This window comes from Prunus dulcis, chromosome 8 (genome assembly GCF_902201215.1).
Source record: "Prunus dulcis chromosome 8, ALMONDv2, whole genome shotgun sequence".
Classification (NCBI taxonomy): Eukaryota; Viridiplantae; Streptophyta; class Magnoliopsida; order Rosales; family Rosaceae; genus Prunus; species Prunus dulcis.
Window position 1 is genome coordinate 19,129,004 of NC_047657.1, and position 24,491 is coordinate 19,153,494.

Consider the following 24,491-nt stretch of genomic DNA (forward strand, 5'->3'; position numbering starts at 1 on the left):
TATAGTCGAAGACAAACCCATAGTTGCCAGCAAAAAGTGGTCCTTCAAAATAAAGGTTCATGACATAAATACCTAACAAACTTGCATGTCCTTCTTGATGCCCCCCCTTTTTTACGTTGAGGTCTACGATCATGTGGTCCAAACCCAGTGGCATATAGAATTTCAATCTTTCACCGCCCGAAGAAAATAACTAATACTGCAAAGGGTAGGGTACAATTTGCAAATGAAGTTTTATTTGACGTTCATCATGATGACATTCCTTTTTATCCGTTCTGTTTTTAGTATTTTGACCAAGGTGGTCATGTTTGGTGGTGGTAGGAGCCAGCCACTGCCCGCGGCAAATAGTTTGCAGATACGTAGGCTATTTTCAATTCCATCTCGACTCGATCGACCGCCATTTAATCATCTACTTTTTTTCTTTCTTTCTTGGCACTGGTAGGTAGCTCAAATTATTGAAAGAAAATCATAAGCAACTTGTTTTTATGTTAAAACAATCGATCGACCCTCTCCGATGGGATGTAAATGGAGCTAAAGCAGAAGACTTCTCATCCATGATGATTAACAAGCTTGCTTTTTCCAAGTTCATCCCATCCCCGCGTGATTTTTGATGTGAAATCTAATTATAGTACAACTGTTCACTACCCTTAGGTGTTGATTGACCTTAGGTGCGATAATGCGGAGAAATACTTGTATCTTCCAGTGTAGTGATAGTTAGGACAACCGAGTCCGTCTCTCTTTTCCTGTGAACTTGCGTACAAATTAAGATAGGCATAGTTCGTACCATGAGTACAATCAAGTTTTTCTCGTTAGGATAGCGCGTGATATATATACTAATTAATTTCGAGTGATCTTAACTGTTATACATCATGTAGTAATCAAGCATGACATAACCCAAAAATTCCACACCAAATCATTTTCAGTTTCTCTTAGTGGAAACCAAGCTAGCAAACCCTATCTTATATACTCTTATGATTAGACAAATCATTTATATCTTTGGCATGCATGCATTTGAATGATTTTTCTTTTCTTTCTGGTAAAAAAAAAAGAAAGAAAAATCGTTCAAATGCATGTCATTGCCAAAGATTTGTTGTTCATACGCAGCACCAATGCTGTTCACTTTCATTTAGACCTTACATTTTTACCTATAAAAAGAAAACAGTTATGTTCCACCATCATAAGCATAACTAGAAGGTTCTATGAATCAAAATCCCCAAAGAGAATCAAAGGAAGCCATCAATTTAATAGCTCTTTGTAATATTATATATTAAACTTGTACAACTTTTACTGGATGATCATAGACCGTGGTAGATTCAGTGGACTCCCAACCCAAGAATTTTTTTTACAGAATAAAGGTGGTTATTCTATTACATCCGAATGATGAGAAAAGTGATCACTAGTGATTTGACCATCACTAAAACGACATATTGGAAAACTTTATTTTTTTTCTTTAAAGTAATTTGTTTCCTTTTCCACTGTCAAATCAAATCCTTCCTTTCCTACAATACATTTGATTAACCTAGCCAGGGTTTACATTGAAATTTAAAAGAGTATTTTTTTCTTCTTCTTTTTTTCTTCGTTTTATTCGGATTAAAGGCCAGACATTTTTGTCAAATCCACTTGCATTTGGAGGAATCGGATTACAGTTGAGTCCAATTAGCGTAACAATCAGATGTCATTTTAAAGAATCCACCACTTGTTTTAATTTCCTTTATTTATTTTGTAAAATTTTCTGTTTTACGTACTTGTGATTTGGCGTACGTAAACCCAATATATATATATATATATAGCAAACCTCCCCTTTGCTCCACGAGGTCGTAAGTTGCTTCAACTTTTTTGAGCAAATAAACAATTTTGTTTTCTTCATACTTTGCTTACTTACTTGTGGCACTTGAGCAGTACGTACTCTACTACCGTCTGCCAACACTTCTCTCTTAGCTTCTTCAGCTTGCCCACCAATCTAACAGGTACTTTTTTACTCTTACTTTGGATCAGATTTTGATTTCACAATTTGATTCTGTTTCTTAACTTTCTTTTTTGTTCTGCAGATTATATATAGTGCTTCATCATCATCAAAAATGAATTTGATGTGCAAGGAAATGCAAACATTACTTCCATCCGGTGGTTACAATCATAAAATGGACGTGTTCAATCCTCGCCGGCAGAAGGAGAAGGTGGTGATCGTAATGGGAGCAACCGGGACGGGGAAATCGAGGCTCTCGATCGACCTGGCCACCCATCTCGCCGCAGAAATCATAAACTCTGACAAAATGCAAGTCTACAAGGGGCTTGACATAGCCACCAACAAAATAACCGAAGAAGAACAACGTGGGGTACCGCACCATTTGCTAGGGATACTAGATCCTAATGAAGATTTTACAGCAACAGATTTTTGTGACGAAACCTCACTTACCATTGAATCCATTTTAGGCCGCGATCGCCTTCCAATCATCGTTGGAGGCTCCAATTCGTACATTGAGGCCTTAATTGATGACTACGACTATAAGTTTCGGTCCAAATACGAATGTTGTTTTTTATGGGTAAACGTGTCCACGCCGGTTCTGCACTCATTTGTGTCAAAACGGGTGGACAAGATGGTCGAAAATGGGATGGTGGATGAGGTGAGGGAGTTCTTCCATCCCAATGCGGATTACTCGAAAGGGATTCGAAGGGCAATTGGGGTGCCTGAATTCGATAAGTACTTTCGGTATGGGCCATTTTTGGATGAAGAAATTAAAGCTAGGCTACTAGAACAAGCAGTGGAGGAAATTAAGAAGAATAATTGCAAATTGGCCTCCCGCCAATTGGAGAAGATTCAAAGACTTAGAAATGTTAAAGGGTGGAATTTGCATCCGTTGGATGCCACGGAGGTGTTTCGAAAGCGCGGCAAGGAATCCGATGAAGCCTGGGAAAAGTTTGTTTATGGGCCAAGTGCTCAGATTGTTCGTCAGTTTCTGTACAATTATGCCACAGCTGAGGTCCCTGTCAATCTTGGTGCCATGAGGGTCCCTATGGAAAGTGCAGCACTCACTGCTGCAACTCACTAGGAAGACTTAGACATTATTTCTTTCTTAATTATGCAATACATTTTGATGCACTACCTTAATCTAATCATGAGTGTAAAATAAAGGATTAATATTGTCAATGTCATGGAAATTTCGTAAGCAATAATTAATTTATATGCTCCATGTCATGCATGATATGATTAATTATAGATAGCTTTTTGGCTTTAGCTTTTTAGAGGCATTGGATCCATGAAAAAAATAGGGTGTATTATTATTATTATTATTCTTATGAAGAGAATGTATGTAAGTTGTAACCTTCAAAATGACTGCTATAATAAAGTTGTTCTTTCTTTCTTTTTATTTATTTAGGACATTTATATAATTGGAAGGAATTGGCCGTACAAATTGCGACTCCGTACACATGTATATCATCAGTCACATCACATCACACGCTCTTTTTTTCTTTTCTTTTTTTGTGTCTATGAATTTAAAGAATCAGAATCTTGTGATGATGATGATGATGATGATGATGATGAGAGAGAGAGAGAGAGAGAGAGAGAGAGAGAGAGAGAGAGAGAGAGAGAGAGCATGGTTTTAAGATAATTATAAGGATTTGGATCCTCTCCTCTGATTTTCTCTGTCATGATCTACTTGATTTTCATTCTCTACATACCTTCTTCTTCCTTCCCCACCCCACATGCACTAGCGGATCCACAGAGGCGCAAGGAAGTGTAGTTGCACCTCCCCTCGCTGGAAACTTCCTTGGAGATGCCGAAATTTGCCCATTTGCTAGTGCCCACCAATTGTTCGACTAAATGTCTCAAAGACGTTGTTTTGTTTATTACTGTGTGAGACCCTGAATATTTAAATTAGATTGTTGGGCTCGATCTCATGAGCATGTAGGAGAAAACGGTTTATCAATCGGAGCTCCACAACCAAAGTTAAGAATTTTTGAAGTTTTTTTAAGAATTGATGAAGTTAAAGTTGCAGAGGCAGTTCGAGGAAGAAGAAAGACTCGGCGTCAATCTAGCGCTTCTTATTTTGATTCTTTTTTTAAATGGTCCAATAACAAGCTGACACATGTTATTTTCTAATTGGCCTAACTTAAGAATTCCTTAAAAACTCATGCGTGCCGAAAAATTCACCGAAAATTACCCCAAACTTTTAATCACATGTGCTTTTGGTTAGATTAATTGGTATTGACTTTTGTTAGATTAATTATATAATTGACATGGATTTTGTTCATATTGGATATGAATTTTGATAAATTAATTGTGTCACTAATCTGAATTTTATTCATATTAATTGATATTTCCATATAGACTATAATCAATTAGTTATAGACATAAAACTCTTATTTGAGATATTAGTATTGTTTAAATTCTAAGGGCATTTGGTTGTCTAAATTATTTTTTGAATTTTTATCCTTTTTTTTTATTTTTTAAAAACACAGTACATAGATATTAGAACTTGAACCTAGAACCTTGCCTAAGTCCTTTATGATTTTTTAGCCTTTTAAATATTACACCTCCCCTACAAAATTCTTGGATCAGGCTGCACATCGACCCCGACCCCCACCCCAATTCATAACATCTTTGCAGTACATTCATCAAGCAACTGTTGTTGTATTTGATGAATTGAATGGAACCTTCAACTTTTCATAGTCGACAGAAATCTCTATTTCTAAGGGCCACTAAGAATCATTGGTTTGGGAAATTGGGGAAAGAAAATAAAAAAATTGGAATGCCTTTTCTTTTGTGGTAAAGCTAAACTAGAATGAGTTTAGCAAAGCTACAAAAGACCCCATCTTAGAATGCCAACGCTACAAAAGACCCCATCTTAGAATGCCAACGCTACAAAAGACCCCATCCAGAATGCCAACGAATGTGTCTTGAGATGGTATTAGGTCAAAGCAGCAAAAGTCAAAAAAATTCGAGAGGACATGGGTTGAGCCTCATTGACTCCTGCAATCCTAGCACAAAGTCTATGATAGCCCATTGGGTGGCAAAGATTACTCCAACGTCAGATTGATCCAATAGCTGCTGTTGTATTTGATGAATTGAATGGAACCTTCAACTTTCCACGACAGAAACCTCATTATTTTTTAAGGCCACTAAGAATCATTGGTTTGGGAAAGAAAAGATGAATGACTCAGATTTTTTGGGAAGATGTGTGGAGAAGGAAGAAGAAAGAAAAAATAATGTTATACGTTTTTTTTATACGAATAGTGAAGTTAGATATTTTTTTTCCATTTTTAATTAGGAGTAATTTGGATTTTTATTTGAAGAATGATATGTTCAGTTTAATTAGATTAAATTTTAATGAAGTGGCATATAGAGAACGAAAGTCAAATTGATCATGGCAGAGAAAATTATAATAAAGCATCCGAATCCTAATTATAATGCATTCTGAACGAAAGTCAAACTGATCATGAAGAAAAAGTCAACAAGCAACTTGGCTATTGGATGCAATTGACTAATTACACAAAAGATATTTTCATATGATAAAAAAGCAACTTACAAAATTGAAATACTTTGCGAAATGCAATCCCTTTGTGTATTATTAATATATGCTTTGCTTTCTTTTCAAGCATCACATACACACACAAAGACAAACCCTTTTGTTTTGATTAATTTCCAGATATGCAGTTGATTAGACAGATGGAGCACCCCACCCCCCACTAATACATTCCCTAAATTAATGGGATTAGGAGATAATCCATCTCTAATTACTTGTGAGTTGTCATTCTTTACTGTTTATGGTGAATCTCATCACACGTACATATTAGCTTTAACGAAAGTACCCAAAATTGACCTCAATAAAGAGAGAACCCAAGATATTTTGGCTGTGGCTTCATGGCGCTGCCTGATAGCAAGCACGTATCTAGTCCAAGCAAGTGGTGCAGCAGATGGGCCTCTTCTGCTGCTAGGGTTTCAGATCCCACAAGTGGCTTTGGGCTTTAATATATAGCTTTATTTTTCTAGGGTTTCAGATACAAAATATTTCTTTGCTTCTTCTCTTTCCTTTGCATTTCATAGGTTCTTCTGACCCAAAAAGGAAACACGCAAAAAACGAAAATGGAAACAAATTGTGTTATGTTCGGAAACCACTAACCAAAAGTTACTGTTGTCATTTTCATATAATGCATCATGCATGGATACATTATTCTGGTTCCTTCCTGTCGATGTTCTCTCTTCTTGCTCATGTTCCTTGTGTAACCCTAATAATATATGAAAATGAAATCCAACAAGCATATATCCAGCCTGGAAAACACACAATCAAGAAAAGGAGGCATCTGTTTGGCTATACGTCCGCCCATTCTTTTGTTGTAGGTCCATAAAGAAAGAAAAAGAAAAGGTTTGTCCTTTCACATACAAAAAATAGGGCATTGCTATTTATTCGTATCACATTTACATTTACTGACTATATGACTGATCACCTCTAATAAAGAGGTGGTCAATAAATGTAGTACAAATATTATAAATAGCAATGCCCCGACAACTAGCTTTAACTTTTTAATTAATATAATAAGAACATCTTTATGCCCACAAGGGACCTCCTCGTACGGAGTTTTCGAGTTTGTAAAATGTAAATATTTTTGCATAAATTCAAAGAGAGAACAAAGTTTAGGGTGAAATGGGAATGAATGGGGAAGAGCGACTTGATACCGACTGGTACAAGACAAGCCAATTTGTTATAGTTAATTATTCTTTTCGAAAAAAGAAAGGTAAATTTCGAATAAACTCTCTTCAATCAGTCACCATCTTTAGGATATCAGAACATTATTATTGTGGGTGTTATCAGCATATATAAATCTTCTTTGTTTCCATTTGGGGTCTTATTGTCTCATTTGAAGACACTTGGAAATATTTCATTTATGGATCCAAAAGAGATGCGATATCTACATTCTAAAATTGTATGAGCAAGATAACCCAATGGCTGAACCTCAAACCTTGTTTAATATATATAAAAGTTATCCAACGTTTTGGTTATCTGATCATATTCCGATTCTCCCATTATCTGAGCAAGAATTAATCTAACTACTCTTTTCGTGGTGTAGTGTGGGTTTTATCCGATAAATGCTCTACCACTGAAGCTAAAATCTCGGCCTAATTCCAATATGATTGATCACTGTTGCATCATTCTACACAAAAATCTAAAGCTGTAAAAACCATTTTCGTCTTTATATAAATGTATAAGGCTCTATAACCAAATATTATTACAAATTATATTGATAGGTAATTGAGTTTGTGTTCGTCTTCTCCTGCAACAACTTCAAATCTATGTTGAAAGCTCAAAATTATTAGAAATATAAGCTGCTAAACGAACACCACACTATGACAAGATTCAGCATTACACTCATATACGTACCATTTAAATGTCATAACACTTAACATAGCAAGCAGCATATATAAATAAAATTCTCCGTACTCTGATAAGTACCGCCGGGCTTCACAGGGTAGTAAGATGTTTTATTCAGACCTTTATCCTGATCGGAGTTCCGCACGTGTAGGTAACACGACAGAATTCCCCGACAGCTACAGTGTAGGCATGTGTAGGCTTAAGGAGGAATGTAGGCAGGTGCACCAGCAACTCACACACACACTCATTATCCAGCTGGGTCAACCATCTACAACAGTTATCTTCTGCAGGTGAGGGTGAGGGTTCATGGTGCCCCCCATGCCTGTGCCTATTATGACCATGTCTATGCCCGTGCCCGTGTCCGTGCCCATGTCCATGCCCGTGCTCATGTTCGTGTTCCTGTTCCTGACCTCCGTCATCATCGGGGGGAGAAGAGGGGGGAGGGGAGGGTGGTGTCGGAAGGGGAGTTGGAGTGAAGGGCAGCAATGCACATGCATAGTTAGCAAGCGCAAATTGTGAAGCACAAAGAGGGCGGGGAGGCGGGAATAGACGCTGTGCCTCCATCTTGGGCACAAATAGTAGGGAAGCTACAAACAAGGTTAAAGTAAGAATGTTGACTCTCTCCATGCCAGCTATCTTCTGCCTTCTGCTAGTACATGTGAGATGTGAAGAGAAAAGATGGATGGTTTTTAGGTGTTTTAGGCTAAGCCTTGTATTTATACAGTTTTGTGCTTTCATAAGCTTCTTGTTTTCTTGAGTTTAGTTAGGCTCTCTTTGTGGGTGATAATAATTAATAAGGAATGGGGATTGCCAAGGGGATGAGTTTAGGTTTTGAATGGTTTATTCATTCTCATTCATTTTGTGTGAAGACTCTGTTAGTGTTAGGTGACGTGCAAACTCTTCTAAATTGCTCATACCAACTGCAAGAGCAGAGAACAGAAAATACTTCACAAATTGGCAAATTGTTAAAATATTTTTCCTTTGCCTTGTCCATTTAGAAGACATAGATAATATATTTGGTGTAAACTATCTTCCTGTTTGGCCATCAACATGGAGATAATGAAAATGAGGAAGAACCCATTGCATGCCCTGTTTGCAGAATCATTCAAGTAAATGAAATGTTTAGAGCTAAAACTCAAATGAAATAGTCAACGTTTGTAGATTATTAAGGGAAGCAGAATTTCTGGTTTGCCAAAATATGGTAATGGTTGGATGACTAAGCCTAATGAAGTTCTGAACCAACCCATTCATACAGAGAGAACTAATGCAGAGATGAAGAGGAAAGCTCAAAAGTAGATCAGTTCAGTTATATTTGGAACAAGACTCACTTCCTACATGGTATACATCATCTGATGTTCTTAACAGAAGTAAATTTATGATAACAATTTTCAGATCTATTGTCCTGTTTAAGGAAAGACACTCAACTTCAGTGAACATTCACTTTGGAAGCTATTTGTTAGAATTCATTGTATGAGAAACAAACTCCAGCCTTAATAAATAGACACTATAGTCTCACTTCCAGAATAATGCCTAACAAGATCAACATTTTCTGAAATCGTGTCATCTTGCAAACTGAGCATGACACAGGCGAAGTTGAGATAACGGGGATGTGAAAAAGATGAAAATGTTCACCGTCATTTTTATGTTTGATCAGTTATGAAATTTACAAGCATGTATCACAAATGGTCATAGTGGTTTCATCAATATTTCCCATTTTTACAAATTGTTGTACAGTTCAACAAAACGAAGTACAGATATATAATAATGGGTCCTATATATGACACCAAAAGAAAGCAGTTTCACCCTCCATTCAAGAGATACAGTTACACCAAGAATCGCTACAAATTTTTTGATGAATGTGCGTACAAAAAGGAACCTTCTCCTAGACAGAATACTATAATCCCACACAACCAAGATCATCCAATATTTTCAACAGTATTTGCAGCTCAATATCAATAGAAATTTCAAATAAGAAATAATTCCTTCTTACCTGTCAGCATTCATCTAGTTTTAAAACTCACCTTTCTTGATCATCAACTATTCTTTGCACCTGTGGTTGCCCTATTCTTTATTCCCCATGGCCATCCTTTCCTTGTCCTTCTTAACCTCTTCCATTTGCAACTGCAACTGTTCTTTTCTCTCCCTCCATCCCTCCTCCAATAGCTCAACAAACTTGTCCTTTATCTCTAGCAGCGGATCACAGTCAATCAATTCATCATCCTTGTACGCTTCCCTGAGCACCGCTGTCTTAATCCCTCCCTTCAATGACAGATAGAATATCCCCGAATGCCTTGTGAATGCATTCGAGAATGCATTTGAAAACCTATACTCATCACTAAATTTCCCCAATATGGGCACAGGAATCCTCTTAAATATGGACAATGATAATAGCTCATGGAAAACCCCAACCGTCCTCTTCTCCATTTCCTGAGATGCTTGATCCAATTGCGACACATCCTCGTATGGGGATATGTAATCCAGCTCCATCCAATCCCTAACCCACTCCCTCATTTCCCTCTTCAAGAAAAACCCTGATGGAAGCTTATAATAAAAATTAGGACGAACTCGGATTCCTGTCAAATTTGACTCCTCTTCTGCTCTCCTCTCAATCACAGATTTCGCAAACTCGGGGTTCCAAGAAACCAATTCCAGAAATGATTTCTCCTCCCCAGGGAACCCAAGTATCCTAAAATACTGCGGATATTTGGGCACCAAATTGACCATAAAATCATTAGGGAACCCAAATTCTCTCTTGACATCAACCAATTTATCAGCACTAAGCACTTTATCCTTGGACATCATCAACAATTTACACAACTTAGACACAATCAGAGGCTCATTTTCCATAACAATCGCATTCCCTTCTTCAAGAATTTGCTGGAGCCTATCGCTAATTCGAAGAAACTTAACGGGTTCCGTTTTGGGTTTGATTCTATCATAATAAATATCAAATAAACCAGGGTATCTGCTAAGAAAGGTTTTGACTTTGATGTTAAGGCGCAATCTTTCGCGCCGTTTTTCAAGGTACCGAAGTGGGATTACCTTGCCCGGTTCGTTAAGGACCTCCTTAACGACCCGGGCACAGAGCTTGTACTGTTTGTCGTTCTCAATGGCCTGGTCTAGCTTCCGGTCTTTGCGCCAAACCACCTTGAGGCTCGAAATGAATCGAACCTGAAGCTGCGTTTCTGGGTTCGTGTGTGACGTGAAAATGGTTGTGTGGTTGTGCAAATAGGAAGAAATAGTTCGGGTCTTGGGGAGCATACCTGGAATCAGAGACCGAGCCAAACCCCACTCAACACAGTGCGAGCGTAGAGAGAGAGAGACGGCGATCCCAATTTCAGGGTGTGTTTTTTGTAGCGGCAAAGTTGAATGGGCTGAAATATATATGCTTTTATTGGTTTGGGCCTGGCCTTGGCCCAATCCAATAAACAGTATCACAGAGCTCGACCACAGCGGATAAAAAACCCCATTCTTGACAAAATGATATTCTAACTAGTATAATACACAAGAAGGGAGATCAAACTTGTGTATAAAGATACACATATTATTTTAATTAACTGACCGAATATAACACTATCTTGATCAACAGATTGTGTCGAAATTAGACACAATCATGGATCGTTTGATATTATTGATTTTGTTTGCTTTCCCTCTTGGACAGAAAATATTTCCGCCTTTTTTTTAAATAGAAATTTATATATTCATATTAATAATAATGTGATAAGTGTATAAATTATTTTTTATATATTTTTAATAAATTATTTTTGCACATGTTTGATATGTCAAAACGTGATTTATAGGGAGTATCCCTCCCACACCTACTTACTTAAATATAGTTAAAACAGATCCCCTGCGAGCCCCTCGACACTTCACACAATCCTGGCCGTCCATTTTGCTAACTCGATTTTGTTTGCTTTACGATATCCGCGTCTTCAACGGACCCGATCGTCCAAACCGTTAACTGCATCACCTTCCCGCACGACGACAAACCAGTCATACGCTCACAAGTTAACAATAGCAAGCAAAAAACAAACACCTACTTTTTTTCCTCTCTCACTCGATTCGGAGTCTCGCTGTCGATGGTGCTATGCTATCACAGAACACCGAAACCCTAGTTGCCTAGCTCGGACTACGACGACGATGATGCTGATGTGGAACGGTGCGAGGGACCTAGTGTTAGATTCGGACGACATTCCGTTTGGGACGGGCTCGTGGTTCCTCTACGCCGGAGTGTCGTGCCTGCTGGTCCTCTTCGCCGGGATCATGTCCGGGCTCACCTTGGGCTTGATGTCTCTCAATCTCGTCGACCTCGAGATCCTGCAGCGGAGCGGGAGCCCCACCGAGAAGAAGCAAGCTGGTCTGTTTTTCAGAAACGAAATTAAATTAACAAATTGGTGCTTAATCAACTTAATTAAGCTTGGTTGTGAAATTAACGGCTTGATATTGATCTGTACGCAGCTAAGATATTACCTGTTGTGCAAAAGCAGCACCAGCTTTTGGTCACTTTGCTTCTCTGCAATGCTTGTGCCATGGAGGTACTTAATACTTCTTGACTTAATTAAATTTTATAAATTTGCGGTTTGCCAACGGATTAATTAGTATTTGTATTGATCTTTGCTTTTCCAGGCGCTTCCTTTGTATCTTGATAAAATCTTTCACCCCTTTGTTGCTGTTGTGCTGTCTGTAACATTTGTTCTGTTATTTGGAGAGGTACGGCTTTTCTCATTTTATTATTAATTTTTGCAATGCAACTGGGTATAGCCTTTAATCTTGAATGGGATTGTGCCTGACTTGTGCCTTGTCATGTTGGACTAGATTATCCCACAATCAATATGCTCAAGATATGGACTTTCTGTTGGTGCCAATTTCGTTTGGCTTGTTCGCATTTTGATGTGCATCTGTTATCCAATTGCGTACCCAATTGCCAAGGTAATGCTTATATCCTTGTACTGTATAATCGAATTTCAATTTTCTCTTCAAGTTTTTTAATTAATTGTTTTTGGGGTTATGAGACATTTAAGATATTGCATCAACAATGAGATGACTAAAATGGTGTTTCAATACTATATTCATGATCATTTCCATATTTGGATTAAAAAGTATGTTTCCTGATTCAGAAAAACAGAATAAGGAGTGAAGTTCGATATGTTTCAGATTCATATATTGCTATTATAGCTTTTAATTTAACCCATGGTTTCAGGTTCTGGATGCTGTCCTTGGTCATAGTGATGATTTGTTTAGGCGAGCACAGTTGAAAGCCCTAGTCTCTATTCACGGCAAAGAGGTAAGCTGCTTAGGTTGGAAGTATTTATGACATGCCACCGCTTGCATTCGCCAGGATTTTGTTCTGACTACTAATTTTGTTGAAAGCTCTTTCTTTTGTTGCACAACAGTAGTAGTGATAAATGATACAACTACTTCTTGGGGTTATATCGGGCTTTGTGATTTGTAAATGGCTGCTGAAAATTCCACAACAGTTTTACCTATTCTAATGATTTTCTCTTTTCTTTGACTTGCTTTTTCTGTCCATTTTAGGCTGGTAAGGGAGGTGAACTCACGCATGATGAGACAACAATCATCAGTGGAGCGCTAGATTTAACTGAAAAGGTGCCTAATGTCTAAAGAAGTATTCTAAAATTTTCATTTTGTCCATATCTGCATTTGACCTGGAAATTTATGAGACATTAAAGAGAGATTTGAGGAAAGATTTTGATTCTATTACGTCATCTTTCATCTTTTCTATTGGGTTATGTTCATGTGGATGGTCCTTTTATATTATCAACCGCTTTTGTCCAATGTGCATTTTTGTAGTACTTGCTCTGTGGCTGATACTGCATCCAAACTATTTTAGTGTCACTTCTCTTCCAGGGTATTTCTTACATTTTTCGGGCTTCTGCATGCCATTTTAAGTATTGAGATAAAGCCAAAATCCATGTATGCATGTTGCATTGTCTTCAATATGTGAAGTATTCATGATACTAAAATTTCTTTTGATGTCCAGACTGCAGAGGAGGCTATGACACCTATTGAATCAACTTTTTCCTTGGATGTAAATTCAAATTTAGACTGGTGTGTTTTCCTTTGGACTTTTTTTTTCTTCTTCTTTCGTGTTCGTTCTTTTGTGATACTAAAATAGCAGTGACAGATACTGACATCTCTAGATCCTTACGTTGTTTCTGTATCTGCTGATCTTTTAAGGAGAATATAGTAAGAACTAGGTAGTGAGAAGGAATTCTAAGGATCACGGTTGATGTTAAGATGCGTCTTGGTCTTCTCTCGTTTTTCATGATATAGGGACATATGTATTCTTAAATGGTTGTATATCTTCTTATTAATCAGGAGTAAACACATGAACAGATATTTTTTAATCCCACTTTCCTAATGCAGGGAAGCAATTGGGAAAATTCTTGCACGAGGTCATAGTCGAGTTCCTGTCTATTATGGAAATCCAAGAAACATTATTGGCCTCCTACTGGTGGGTGTGAAAACTTTAGCCTGTCTGAAGTTTGTGTATGTGCGTGTGTGTCTTATATGATATTCTGTTATTGGTAACAGCTGATGGTAGAATTTGCAAGTCATTTTTATAATTTTCTTGTGGACTTAGGTGAAAAATCTTCTCACAGTACGAGCAGAAACGGAGACTCCAGTCAGTGCTGTTTCCATTCGAAGAATTCCCAGGTGTGTTATTTTCTCCATATTCTCTTTTATGTATCTGTTCTCTGTGGGAAATTGTTAAATTCTTATGCATGGATATCCCAGGGTTCCTGCAGATATGCCTCTGTATGATATACTTAATGAGTTTCAAAAAGGAAGCAGTCACCTGGCGGCTGTAGTGAAAATCAAAGGAAAGAACAAGAACCTTTTGCCAACTGCTGACAAAGAGAAATTTGAAGAGGATAAACTGTCCCATGAAAAATCTCAATTAGTTGCCTCCTTGCTAAGCAAGCATGATGACAAATCAGGGAGTGTTGTTGTCAACATCGATAAATCTCCAAAGTCTCTGACAAACAAGCCAACTGAGGATATTGAAGATGGGGATGTCATTGGAATCATCACCCTGGAGGATGTTTTTGAAGAACTTCTGCAAGTAAGCTCTGCCTCTAATTTATAGATTCGGAATGGTCTATAAATTGTCATGGACTTTGGCTTAGTAGCACTCAACCCATTTAAACTATCTTTTCTCGGTTCAGTCAGTGGGATAGTATTTGTTCCACTAAAAAATATGCGCATATTATTTGTTTTCATATTTCCATTGTTTTAGATATATTTTCCTGATTCCCCTTTCTAATGCAGGAGGAGATTGTAGATGAAACAGATGTATATATCGATGTACATAGGAGGTACAATTGGATCTGAACTCTCTCTCTCTCTCTCTCTCTCTCTCTCTCTCTCTCTCTCTCTCATGGTCAAGTTGCTTGATTAATTTGGAATGCATGATTTGTATAGGATACGTGTGGCTGCTGTGGCAGCTGCTTCATCCATGGCACGAGGTCCATCAAGTCGGAAGTTGCTTGCAGTAAGTTACATCATTCACTTGTCAATCTTCATTGCTAAGTCATTTGAACATGAATTCATAAACCACTATCTGGATTTACATCATCATCAGTTCCCATCTTCTTTGTTAAGTGAGATAAAAGCCCATTTCCTGGAAAAGCACAAGTTTCCAGTAACTGAACATTTAACCAAATTTGCAATTTGTGAAGCACATGGGGCTATATTTGAACAGAATTTTCATCTGCAAAACTCCAATGTTTTTGTGCTTCTTACATGCATTGCTCGCGCTTAAAGTACATTTGTAGTGCATAAATGTGTAGTAGCTCTATGCAGAAGAATAATTGAAGGGGCAGGAATCATCATATAGTAACTTCATACAAAGTAGCCAAAATTAAGAAAAGTTTGAAAAGTATCAAATTTATTAGCTTCCTCTCCAAGTACATATTTTGGAGAATTACAAGTTGTATTTCATTTCTGTGAGCTTTTCTGGAAGTTCAAAGTTATTTGTCTAATTATAGATTTGGTTATCCTTCAGGGACTAACTGAGCATGGACAAACCCCAAAGAAGTCCGCAGAAGATGATGCACATTCGGTGAGGTATTCAGGGAATCCTCGGGAGCCTCTTCTAGGCAACAAGAGATGACAACGGTAGTTCCAGACTTCCGGTTGGGAAACAAAGTTGCGGTGGGCGGCTACTTTCAGTCCTTGTTAACTATCATGCCATGCCACGAAGTTGTGGTCAACAGTCTGCGTCCTTTTTTAAAATATCAAGATTACAGTTACACATCTATAAGCTAGGCTTTTCTTGTAGATTATAGTGTGCATGCGTATATAACTGGATTTAAATTTTGTCAAGTTTTTTTGTTCTTTTGGTAAAAAAATTTGTCAGTCTACAAACTGGATCTGTCCAACCACAGTAAAACCCATTCGGGTTATTTATAAAAGCCTATCAAAGAGAAACAGATAGATAATTAACGGAAGGGGAGGGGCCTATAAATGAATAATTTCACCATAAATCTTACCGACTTAGTTCGACGGTATGGACAAAGGGAATCCGATTTTCCTGTTACCGAAGACTCGGACAAAAGGAAAATGTTGGAGATAATATAGTGTATTACCTTTTCTAATATAATTTAGAGTCGTTGGATAGGTGCTTGCTTCATCTCCCACCTTTATTAGAGGTGTGATATAATGTGGTCTTTCTAGACAAAAAGAATACGTTAATCAAACAATGAAAAATGTCAATGGTGTTTACCTCAATAAAAAAGGGCCAGTGATTTCATGTTCGAACGAACACCCCTCTCTCATTTCCTTACTAACTTTGAAAAGAAATAATAATTCAAACAATGAAAATAACCAGACAAACGAAAAGTAGGAGCACTTGCACCACAATCTGGGGTTCATGTAATTTTCATACAAAATCTCAAGAAATTGTCTTTGACCTAATATGACATTTAGGAGACTCTTCCATATATTTGAGAAAAAGAAAAAGAAAATAAAGCAATTATTTTTCTTGGGTAAATAATGAAAAGAAAGCATTTATTTTCAGAAGCTGATTTTTCATTATTTGTGGGCAGGGAAAGAGATAGCCTCGTTTGATTCATGGGAAAGGAGGCTTGGGAATGAGAATTCAATTGTTTCCCCATGTTTGGTAAGTCCAGGCATGGAAAATGGTTGCCTGACACATAAGAAAGTAAGGGGAAAATGAAACCCTCCTCTTAACTTGGGTTTTGTTTTCCCTCCTCATCGGAAAGTTTGAGAAAATAAGCCAATATTCAATGCACAATTTTCATGACTATTTTGTCCCTATGAACAATTTATAATTACAACGTATCATTAAGTGCATTTTTTTATTTGATTTAATATGGGTATAATTGAAAAATTATACAAACTTTGTTTTTCATTCCTACTAAAAACAAACATGGGAAATGAAACAAAGTGAAATCTCCCAGTTACTTTCCCGATATTACCAGACGTGGGAAATGAATATTTCATTCCCATTCCTTGAAAAATGACATAAGAAATGATTTCCCCTCAAATTCATTCTGTGAACCAAACATGATGTGAAAGAAAGGACCAGAAAGCAGCAGGAAAGTTCCCAAGTTCCATGTCAGCTTAACCGTTATCCAGTGGCCCATCCAAGTTCCGACGAATAAAAACTTGTTCACCCTGACTAGCGGCCCATATCAGCCGAACAGTCAAATTATAAACCGACGGAATTACCCTCGCATAGTAGCTAGATTAACGATTGTACCCGTTTCCTTAGCCGCGTGGGTCAACTCGCCCCCAGCCCAAGCCCAGCCGAGTTTTCTAGTTGTTTATTTTCCCGAGAATCGAACACTACAAATACAAATATCGTACAAACCTGAGAACCCTTCTCCTTCCTCCTTTCCTGGTTCCCACTGAGTCTCTCTCCCCCTATCTGAACGGTCAGTCTTTATCTTCTTGTTATATCCCTCCGTTAAGTTGCCGAGAAAGGATAAGAATCGCAAAAAAAGGATTGTGAAATTTCGCGTCTTTCTTTCGTTTTAATACCAGGTTTTAAAAAGTTAGAAAATTTTTATTCTGAATTCTTTTCTTTTCGTTTTTAGGGTTTTTTTTAATGTTATTTTCTCGGCAGCCGAACAGAGCGATTGTAATTTCGATTTCATCCCATGCGTATTTCCCCGTTGTGATGAATTTTGTATTGTCGGCTCTCAATTTCGAATCAAATTCTGATTTTTTCTTAAGTTTAAACCAAACGGAGAATTAGGTTTACAGAGTGAAGGAAAAAAAAAAAAAAAGTCATCTTGGATCTTGACATCATTTTCGTTTTCTTGTGTCAAATTATTGCTCTTTGTTGTTTCTTTGGCAAAAAAATTATGTTTACTAATATGTGGAGTTTGGAACTCTCAAATGGATGAATCTTTTTTTGGTATGTGCAGGTTTGTAGCTCTTGGATATGGGTTTCAATGCGGTTTATGGTTGCTTAAAGGAAGTTTTTCCACAGGTATCGGTCTTTACCTCAAAAGACATTTTTTTTGATTAAATTATAATGTTATCTTTGCTATTGTCTAATTAGATTTCCTTGTTTGCCTCAATTTCCTTTTTGCCTTTTATTTCTTTTTTTTTAGTTTTTATTCCGGCAGATGCTAATGATTACTACTAGTTGGATTTCATGGAATATACACATTGTCGTCCCTAAGATCTTAAGCAAAAGATTTGTACAGTTTTCTTTAATATTCCTTAATGTTAGAGCTGTAAGATTAGGGAATCTATGTGTCCTAGGATGCTTGAATTGTCTTTTTGGTGTTGACTCTGCTGACCCTCCATGTTATTTCTTCTAATGCTGCACAGGTGGATTTTCGCCTTCTGAGGGCTGTTGCTATTGAGCATCCCACCGATGCTGATGCAGCAGTGCTTGATGTTCTTACTGAGCTCCCTTCCTTGAACACACAATCATTGTCTCTTGTTAGTCCTGCACAGGTTCTGCATTGCACAGGTTCACCAGTTACAGGTAATCTATAGCTTTTCATGAGAACTTTTTTCCGATTCCTGATATCATTCTGTTATTGACGCCATTATATTTTTCCTATTCCCCGTCGTTATATATTGATAAATACTAGAATGTTGCCATTTTTTCTTTTAACCTTTAGATGGTTAATATTGTATAGGCTTTATTTTATGCATATATCAAACCCTCTATCTAGTGGTAAACATTTGATATTTTAACAATGGTATTTATTTATATGTGCATGATGAACTTGCAGTTGACCACAAGGAGAAGGGTAAAGCATTGATGTACCAGCAGGTAATTAAGGAAGTAGGAGTTGGATCTCTACCAGAACCAGAAACCGCAGCTGGTGAGGATGGCAACAAAAATGATCATACAAGTGGTGCCTCTCATGATGAACCCACACCAATGGAGGAAGTGCATGCATTGCATAATGTCCCTGTCACGGCAGATCCTTTGAGGATACATACTCGAAACGAAGAACCAATTTCTGATGAAACGGGTTTGAATTTTGATGGCAAAGTTGGGCTTCAGCAGTCTCCATCTTGCAAGTCAAGCCCTTCAATGCCTGAAAAAGATTGGGTGAATGGCATCTTGGATGAGCCACTTCCTGCATGGAAGAATTTTGATTTTCCTGTGCGTGATGATTCTGATTTGGCTATCAGTGAAACATGTCATAAAGTAGAATCATCTGCTGTTGACTCTTTGGTGGACGTTAAAAGTTCTGTGGCTCAGCTGGATTCTTCTTTTATAGAACATGCACCAGATGCTACACAGTGTGACTTTCATTCAGAATTCTGTTCAGGCCCTCTTCTTGCTGATGACAACTTACAAGCAACTGGTACTTCATATCTTACTTCCAAGCAAGATTGCTCTCCCAGGGAAATGGTTGATATTGTGGAGACCACACCGAACAACAAATGCAATATTTATGTTCTTGAAGAGATAATTGAAGATGCTAAAAATAACAAGGTACTAATGGATTTACAACTTGTTAGCTTTAGACTTGCAATTCAGAAGTAAATGCATCTACCATAAAAATTACAACTGAATAATTTTTTGTTGAATTACTATCAGATTCTAAACCTAATGATGGTAGTTTATCATCTTGATCCTTTCTTTGTGACGATGCTCTGTGTTTTCATTTGGGTCTCTTGAAGTGGCTTTTAATTCTTCCGTGTGAAACAAGTACTATACGATTTTGTCTTTTGAATGCAATGATATTATGTTCTATAGATTTGGTTTCGGTGCTTCATTTCATCTTTGTATCAATAATTTGTATCATCGTAGGATGTACTGGTGATAATTATTGGCTGAAATTTGGGAGCTTATTATTAATTTGAGTAGTTTATTACGTGTTTACATTGCTGATGCAGCATCTTGATGGAGTCAGTTTTCAGCATCATTAATTTTTTTTTTCTCCTCTCTCTTATGATTGATTTCCTAATTATTAAACAATGGTGCAGAAAACCTTGTTTTCAGCGATGGAGTCAGTTATAAGCATGATGAGAGAAGTGGAAGTCCAAGAGAAAGCTGTTGATATTGTCAAAGAGGAAGCTTCTAGGGGAGGTTTGGATATCATGGTCAAGGTGGAGGAACTGAAACAGATGTTGGCACATGCAAAGGATGCAAATGACATGGTTGTAGATTGCTAAATGAGATTAATATTATAAGTTAATGGATTCTGAATTCTGCTGTTTTTTGTCAAGGGTGCATCATAACTGAGGATGTATTCTTTTTTCTGCAGCATGCTGGAGAAGTGTATGGGGAGAAAGCAATTTTAGCAACTGAAGTGAGGGAGCTCGAGTCTAGATTGCTCAGCTTATCGGATGAAAGGGATAAATCACTTGCAATTCTGAATGAGGTTATTACTTCAGTTCATCAAGTTGTTCATCACACTGCATTAATTTGTTGTCATGCTATGTTTAACTAAATTATTTATTCATCTTTTAAATTTCCTCATTTATTATGCTATCCTTATCATGTTGTATTCTTCAAAGGCAATGATTATATTCTCTGTTTCACTACTCTAATTATTTGTCAAGAGATATCATGACAGAGTTCATACAGTAAAAAAAAAAAAAAAAAAGGGCAAATGTTATCCGTCACTTATCTGGCTACAATCGATGCACAGCAGCTGATACAAAGATATCCATTTTCTTAGTTCATTATTTGTTTTGTAACTGTAGATGCGTGAAACTCTTGAGGAACGACTGGATGCAGCAACTGAGGCAAGGAAAGTGGCTGAGCAGGACAAGCTAGAAAAGGAAGACTCTGCACGGACAGCTTTTGCTGAACAAGAAGCGGAGATGGAGAAAGTGGTCCAGGCGTCAAAAGTATTGCAACAGGAGGCGGAGGAGAATTCCAAGGTTGCAACTATTTCCAATGACCATGGACCTACTCAAGTAGAGTAACTGATGATATAATTTCATTCTAACTTTTCTTTTTGCAGTTGCGGGAGTTTCTGATGGACCGTGGTCGCATTGTCGATATGCTGCAGTAAGTAAACTTGTCAACATTGTTTTAATATATTAGTTTTGTTTCCTTTCGAGGCTTTCTAAATTTATTTTGATAGTTTCATGTCTATGTTTTTTCTGCAATATTTAGTTTTATGGTTTTGAGGAGATAACATGGTACTTTGGTACTTGTGCAGAGGAGAAATTTCTGTTATTTGTCTGGATGTCAGGCTGCTGAAAGAAAAATTTGATGAAAGGGTTCCACTAAGCCAGTCTGTTTCCTCAAGCCAGACTAGTTGCATCTTAGCTTCTTCTGGCTCATCATCCCTGAAAAGCTTGGGGGCATTTGATTTGCTTCTGGAACGAGTCGAGTCACCAAAGTTTGCAGAGAAGGCAAGTCCTGCTCCTTCAGTTGATGGCCTATCACCAACAAGCAGACTTGAAGATGAAAGAAGAGAACTTGCGCAAGCACTTGTGGAGGAGGGGTGGGAAGTTGTCGTCGACTAATGACTGGATTTCTAAGCCTACTATTGCATACATTATGGTATTGTGTGAATACGACCAACAAGATCAACTTCGAAGGATTTTCGCCAAATGCATTTTTGTTTAAGTTGAGAGTAGGGTTTATACATATATATATATATATAATATAATATATTTGGAGTGTTATTAGTAGTTCCATAGGGTTGAGGAGTACTAGTTGAGCCTCTCTCTCTCTTTCCGCATACTACTTTGATAGTTGCTAGTACTTTCTATATTCTATCATGATTTGTACAGTACATATATTCGAAACAAAACAATAATGAAAACTTGCGGAGTTTTGAAGATATTATTCTACACCAGGCCCTCTTCAACACTTACAAGGCTTTCTTTAACTCTAGCCCAGAAAACCTTTGTGAACTCGATTCGGCCAAGTGTATATATAATATATATACATGTCCAGATGCTTATCGACTAATGGATCCCACTGAACATGAAGAAAAGATGAAAAACGGCTGCAAGGTCAAAAAGGCTTATAAGCTAAGCTAATCATATTCTTCCCCTCTTAATTGCTCAGCTCAGTTTTTGACCCAAGTAGTAATAGTAGCAAGTTAACCTCTGTAAATTGGCTTAATCTCATCTGGGAAATGAGTTTGACAGACAGATTGGATTGGACGTGCAATAGTGTCATTATTTATAAGCAAGGAGGAGTTACATTAATTATTAGAGAGATCCATACATCATATCATATGGTACATGTATGTATTTACATAGTCAAATCAAATACACATTTCGAAATTCGAGCTATATATATATATATATATATATATATATATATAGCTTCTTCAACTTACTTTAACCTACCTACCATCTCAGCCAAAACTGCGTCACTCTTGTTTGCTTGATCATTATACAACATGCAGATGCAGAGAGAGACACCACAACATCCACCCGTACGGCATGGTTAATTACTCACCCTAATCCTCCTACTGAATCCCGAGCTTGGAGTGGAGATTGATCAACAACACAGTAGTGCATGTGCATGCTTCAACTCAACTGAGCTAATTAACATAATTAATTACCTTTTAAATATATAGTTAATCATGCCAGCACAGAAGCATCACACTGCATCTCCATACGATGTAAAGCCGTGCCCTCTGCTCTCTTATGTGCTTTGAACACCGTGTCCATGGCCGAAGCTTCAAACTGCTCCTTGTTGTTGGGGTTGCCTTGGCTGCCATGCCCATGCCTATATATATATATATATATATATAAACAAAACCAACACACAAATCGAACTTTGGCTGAGATTTTTTGACAATTAACTAAAGAAGTTGGAACTTGAAACTAAACTTGTTGTGTTGTGGGTTTGAAGGGGTGTTAACCAGGGCCTTTAAATAGAGAGACTACAGAACAGAAGAAGAAGAAGAAGAAGATATGCGAGGAACAAATATGTGGTGCTTGACAAATGTTGGCCACTGGTTGAGCCAAAGGGACAGGGAAGGGCCCCACTGTTTTTGGGCAACATGACAAGGCACACCCTCTGCTCTGGATAAGGACCTCTCATCGACTCTTCCCCATGGAGGGGCCATCCCCATGTCTCACTGACATTGATATCTGCATGTATTTGCAATATGCATAATGCATGCTCAAATCAATCACCTAAACAATTAAGAATCATTAATAAGTTTGATTAAAATGTCATTCATGCATGCACTGTGCACAAATGGGAGTTTTCTTCATGCATTGCGTATTCTAGAAAGAGAATATCAAAAAACAAACAGATTTGAGAGAGACATAGTTTGTTTTATTTATTTATTTATTAAATCCCACAAATAATACACTTAATAATAGTCAAGGAACGTTGGTTGACTAATGTTCCAGTTGTTAATGCTCTCAATATAGATTTCTAAAATTAATTATATCATAAAAGTCTATTAATAGACTTATAGTGATAAACATTTAAAGCAACAAACAGTCCAAGGGGACTAAAGGAGCTATCTACAATAGATAACGTATATTATCAAAACAATTTTGAGCCGTTTTACCCCTGAATTATGACCCTAATTTAGTACTTGAATTTATTAAAACAACCAATTTAAACCTTACTGTTAAATTTTATGAATTTCATCTAAAATCTAACTGTAGATGTGAAATTGGCAATTTCAATTAATTCGGGTCCTAAATTGGTTGAGTTTTTAGTTCAAGAGGTTAAGTTCGATTAGGGTCCTAGTTTGGGGGTATTTCAGCAATTAACTCTTATCAAAGTGGTGGTACACGTGTCCCTTAATTTGGTAACAAGTATAAGAGCTAATCTTGTTCACAATCATTTCTTTTTTCTGAAAGAAATCGAACTTGAAAAAGCATATGGGTATTTCCTGGAGTTGAACTTTAGACCGAGACTGACCGTTAACAATAGCATTCACATTTGGTAACTACTACAACCAGAGAGCCCACGTGTAACATAAAGAAAACAAGTACAAAGGGGCCCACCCACATTTTCATCATCATCCTCACAGCACAGCTGCACGGGGCTCGAATATCACGTGCAGTACGTCGTACTGGTCAAACCAACATGCCGTCCACTATTTTTTTTAAGAATACATGAAATGATCTTTATCTTCAATGACTTGAAGTTGAAGGAAGCCCTACCACTACCACTACACTAATGGACTTTAAGGCGACACTCAGGATGATCCTTCGCCTTCAACTACAACCACCTTACAAAACCCTACACTGTGACCTCCACAATGGACATCTTGTCCCAACTTTGGCCACCTCCTTTCTGAATTAGTGGATTTGGAGCCCTACACGTGGTTCTGAGAAATCCCATTTGTCTCTGTCCCTGTGCTGCCGCCAGAGCTAGCATAGCCACTGTCATAAACACTCGTAACCTTATCTCAACGGAAGGGGGGAAAATCACAGGGATAAGTATCAGTATACATCATGCATGACAATATTACACATTAGATTACAAGGGTGCGAGACCCCACAATGTTGCAAAGGACTCAAAACTCAAGTGGTTATCATTCTTGCACACTAAGTCTTGTGTTCGAGTCCCCACAACATGGCACGTGTTGCGTGATAATTTTGGAAATGCACATGAGGAAGGAAGCAAAGGGGTTGCTTGGAACCAACCAATGTACTTAGACCAATGAGAATGTGTGCGCTTCCACAATCTTGAATAAAAATCAAAGCAAAGGG

The 24,491-nt window shown here is 37.5% G+C and overlaps 6 protein-coding genes across 6 annotated transcripts; 3 read left to right on the top strand and 3 right to left on the bottom strand.

Moving 5' to 3' along the window:
• Window positions 1-2,075: 2,075 nt before the first annotated feature.
• LOC117638196 (adenylate isopentenyltransferase 3, chloroplastic) lies at window positions 2,076-3,073 on the top strand. Its single transcript, XM_034373326.1, has one exon. The coding sequence runs from the start codon at window positions 2,076-2,078 to the stop codon at window positions 3,042-3,044; it is 969 nt and encodes a 322-aa protein (XP_034229217.1). The 3' UTR covers window positions 3,045-3,073.
• Window positions 3,074-7,226: 4,153 nt separating this feature from the next.
• LOC117638857 lies at window positions 7,227-8,853 on the bottom strand. The gene has a single exon (XM_034374014.1). It carries the CDS (start codon window positions 8,100-8,102, stop codon window positions 7,479-7,481), a length of 624 nt encoding a protein of 207 aa, XP_034229905.1. The 5' UTR covers window positions 8,103-8,853; the 3' UTR covers window positions 7,227-7,478.
• Window positions 8,854-9,038: 185 nt separating this feature from the next.
• Window positions 9,039-10,725, bottom strand: LOC117638856 (protein WHAT'S THIS FACTOR 1 homolog, chloroplastic). The gene has a single exon (XM_034374013.1). It carries the CDS (start codon window positions 10,623-10,625, stop codon window positions 9,426-9,428), a length of 1,200 nt encoding a protein of 399 aa, XP_034229904.1. The 5' UTR covers window positions 10,626-10,725; the 3' UTR covers window positions 9,039-9,425.
• Window positions 10,726-11,368: 643 nt separating this feature from the next.
• Window positions 11,369-15,838, top strand: LOC117637820 (DUF21 domain-containing protein At4g14240). The gene is made up of 13 exons (XM_034372845.1): window positions 11,369-11,721; window positions 11,823-11,899; window positions 11,991-12,074; window positions 12,180-12,293; window positions 12,565-12,648; window positions 12,900-12,971; window positions 13,366-13,433; window positions 13,752-13,839; window positions 13,969-14,042; window positions 14,124-14,451; window positions 14,658-14,704; window positions 14,811-14,880; window positions 15,394-15,838. The coding sequence occupies exons 1-13, from the start codon at window positions 11,505-11,507 to the stop codon at window positions 15,499-15,501; spliced, it is 1,431 nt and encodes a 476-aa protein (XP_034228736.1). The 5' UTR covers window positions 11,369-11,504; the 3' UTR covers window positions 15,502-15,838.
• Window positions 15,839-17,164: 1,326 nt separating this feature from the next.
• LOC117636810 lies at window positions 17,165-21,682 on the top strand. The gene is made up of 9 exons (XM_034371487.1): window positions 17,165-17,287; window positions 17,783-17,847; window positions 18,195-18,354; window positions 18,608-19,323; window positions 19,818-19,991; window positions 20,099-20,215; window positions 20,541-20,720; window positions 20,804-20,850; window positions 21,005-21,682. Exons 2-9 carry the CDS (start codon window positions 17,800-17,802, stop codon window positions 21,312-21,314), a joined length of 1,752 nt encoding a protein of 583 aa, XP_034227378.1. The 5' UTR covers window positions 17,165-17,287; window positions 17,783-17,799; the 3' UTR covers window positions 21,315-21,682.
• Window positions 21,683-21,957: 275 nt separating this feature from the next.
• On the bottom strand, window positions 21,958-22,703 carry LOC117636811. The gene has a single exon (XM_034371488.1). The coding sequence runs from the start codon at window positions 22,532-22,534 to the stop codon at window positions 22,385-22,387; it is 150 nt and encodes a 49-aa protein (XP_034227379.1). The 5' UTR covers window positions 22,535-22,703; the 3' UTR covers window positions 21,958-22,384.
• Window positions 22,704-24,491: the final 1,788 nt, after the last annotated feature.

Coding starts and splice junctions, on each gene's coding strand:
- LOC117637820 (XM_034372845.1), top strand. CDS start 11,505: ATGATGCTGATGTGGAACGGTGCGAGGGACCTAGTGTTAGATTCGGAC. Junction 14,705..14,810: donor TATATCGATGTACATAGGAG/GTACAATTGGAT, acceptor TGATTTGTATAG/GATACGTGTGGCTGCTGTGG. Junction 14,881..15,393: donor CAAGTCGGAAGTTGCTTGCA/GTAAGTTACATC, acceptor GTTATCCTTCAG/GGACTAACTGAGCATGGACA.
- LOC117638196 (XM_034373326.1), top strand. CDS start 2,076: ATGAATTTGATGTGCAAGGAAATGCAAACATTACTTCCATCCGGTGGT.
- LOC117636811 (XM_034371488.1), bottom strand. CDS start 22,534: ATGGGCATGGCAGCCAAGGCAACCCCAACAACAAGGAGCAGTTTGAAG.
- LOC117638857 (XM_034374014.1), bottom strand. CDS start 8,102: ATGAAAGCACAAAACTGTATAAATACAAGGCTTAGCCTAAAACACCTA.
- LOC117636810 (XM_034371487.1), top strand. CDS start 17,800: ATGGGTTTCAATGCGGTTTATGGTTGCTTAAAGGAAGTTTTTCCACAG. Junction 17,848..18,194: donor TAAAGGAAGTTTTTCCACAG/GTATCGGTCTTT, acceptor AATGCTGCACAG/GTGGATTTTCGCCTTCTGAG. Junction 20,216..20,540: donor CACTTGCAATTCTGAATGAG/GTTATTACTTCA, acceptor TTGTAACTGTAG/ATGCGTGAAACTCTTGAGGA.
- LOC117638856 (XM_034374013.1), bottom strand. CDS start 10,625: ATGCTCCCCAAGACCCGAACTATTTCTTCCTATTTGCACAACCACACA.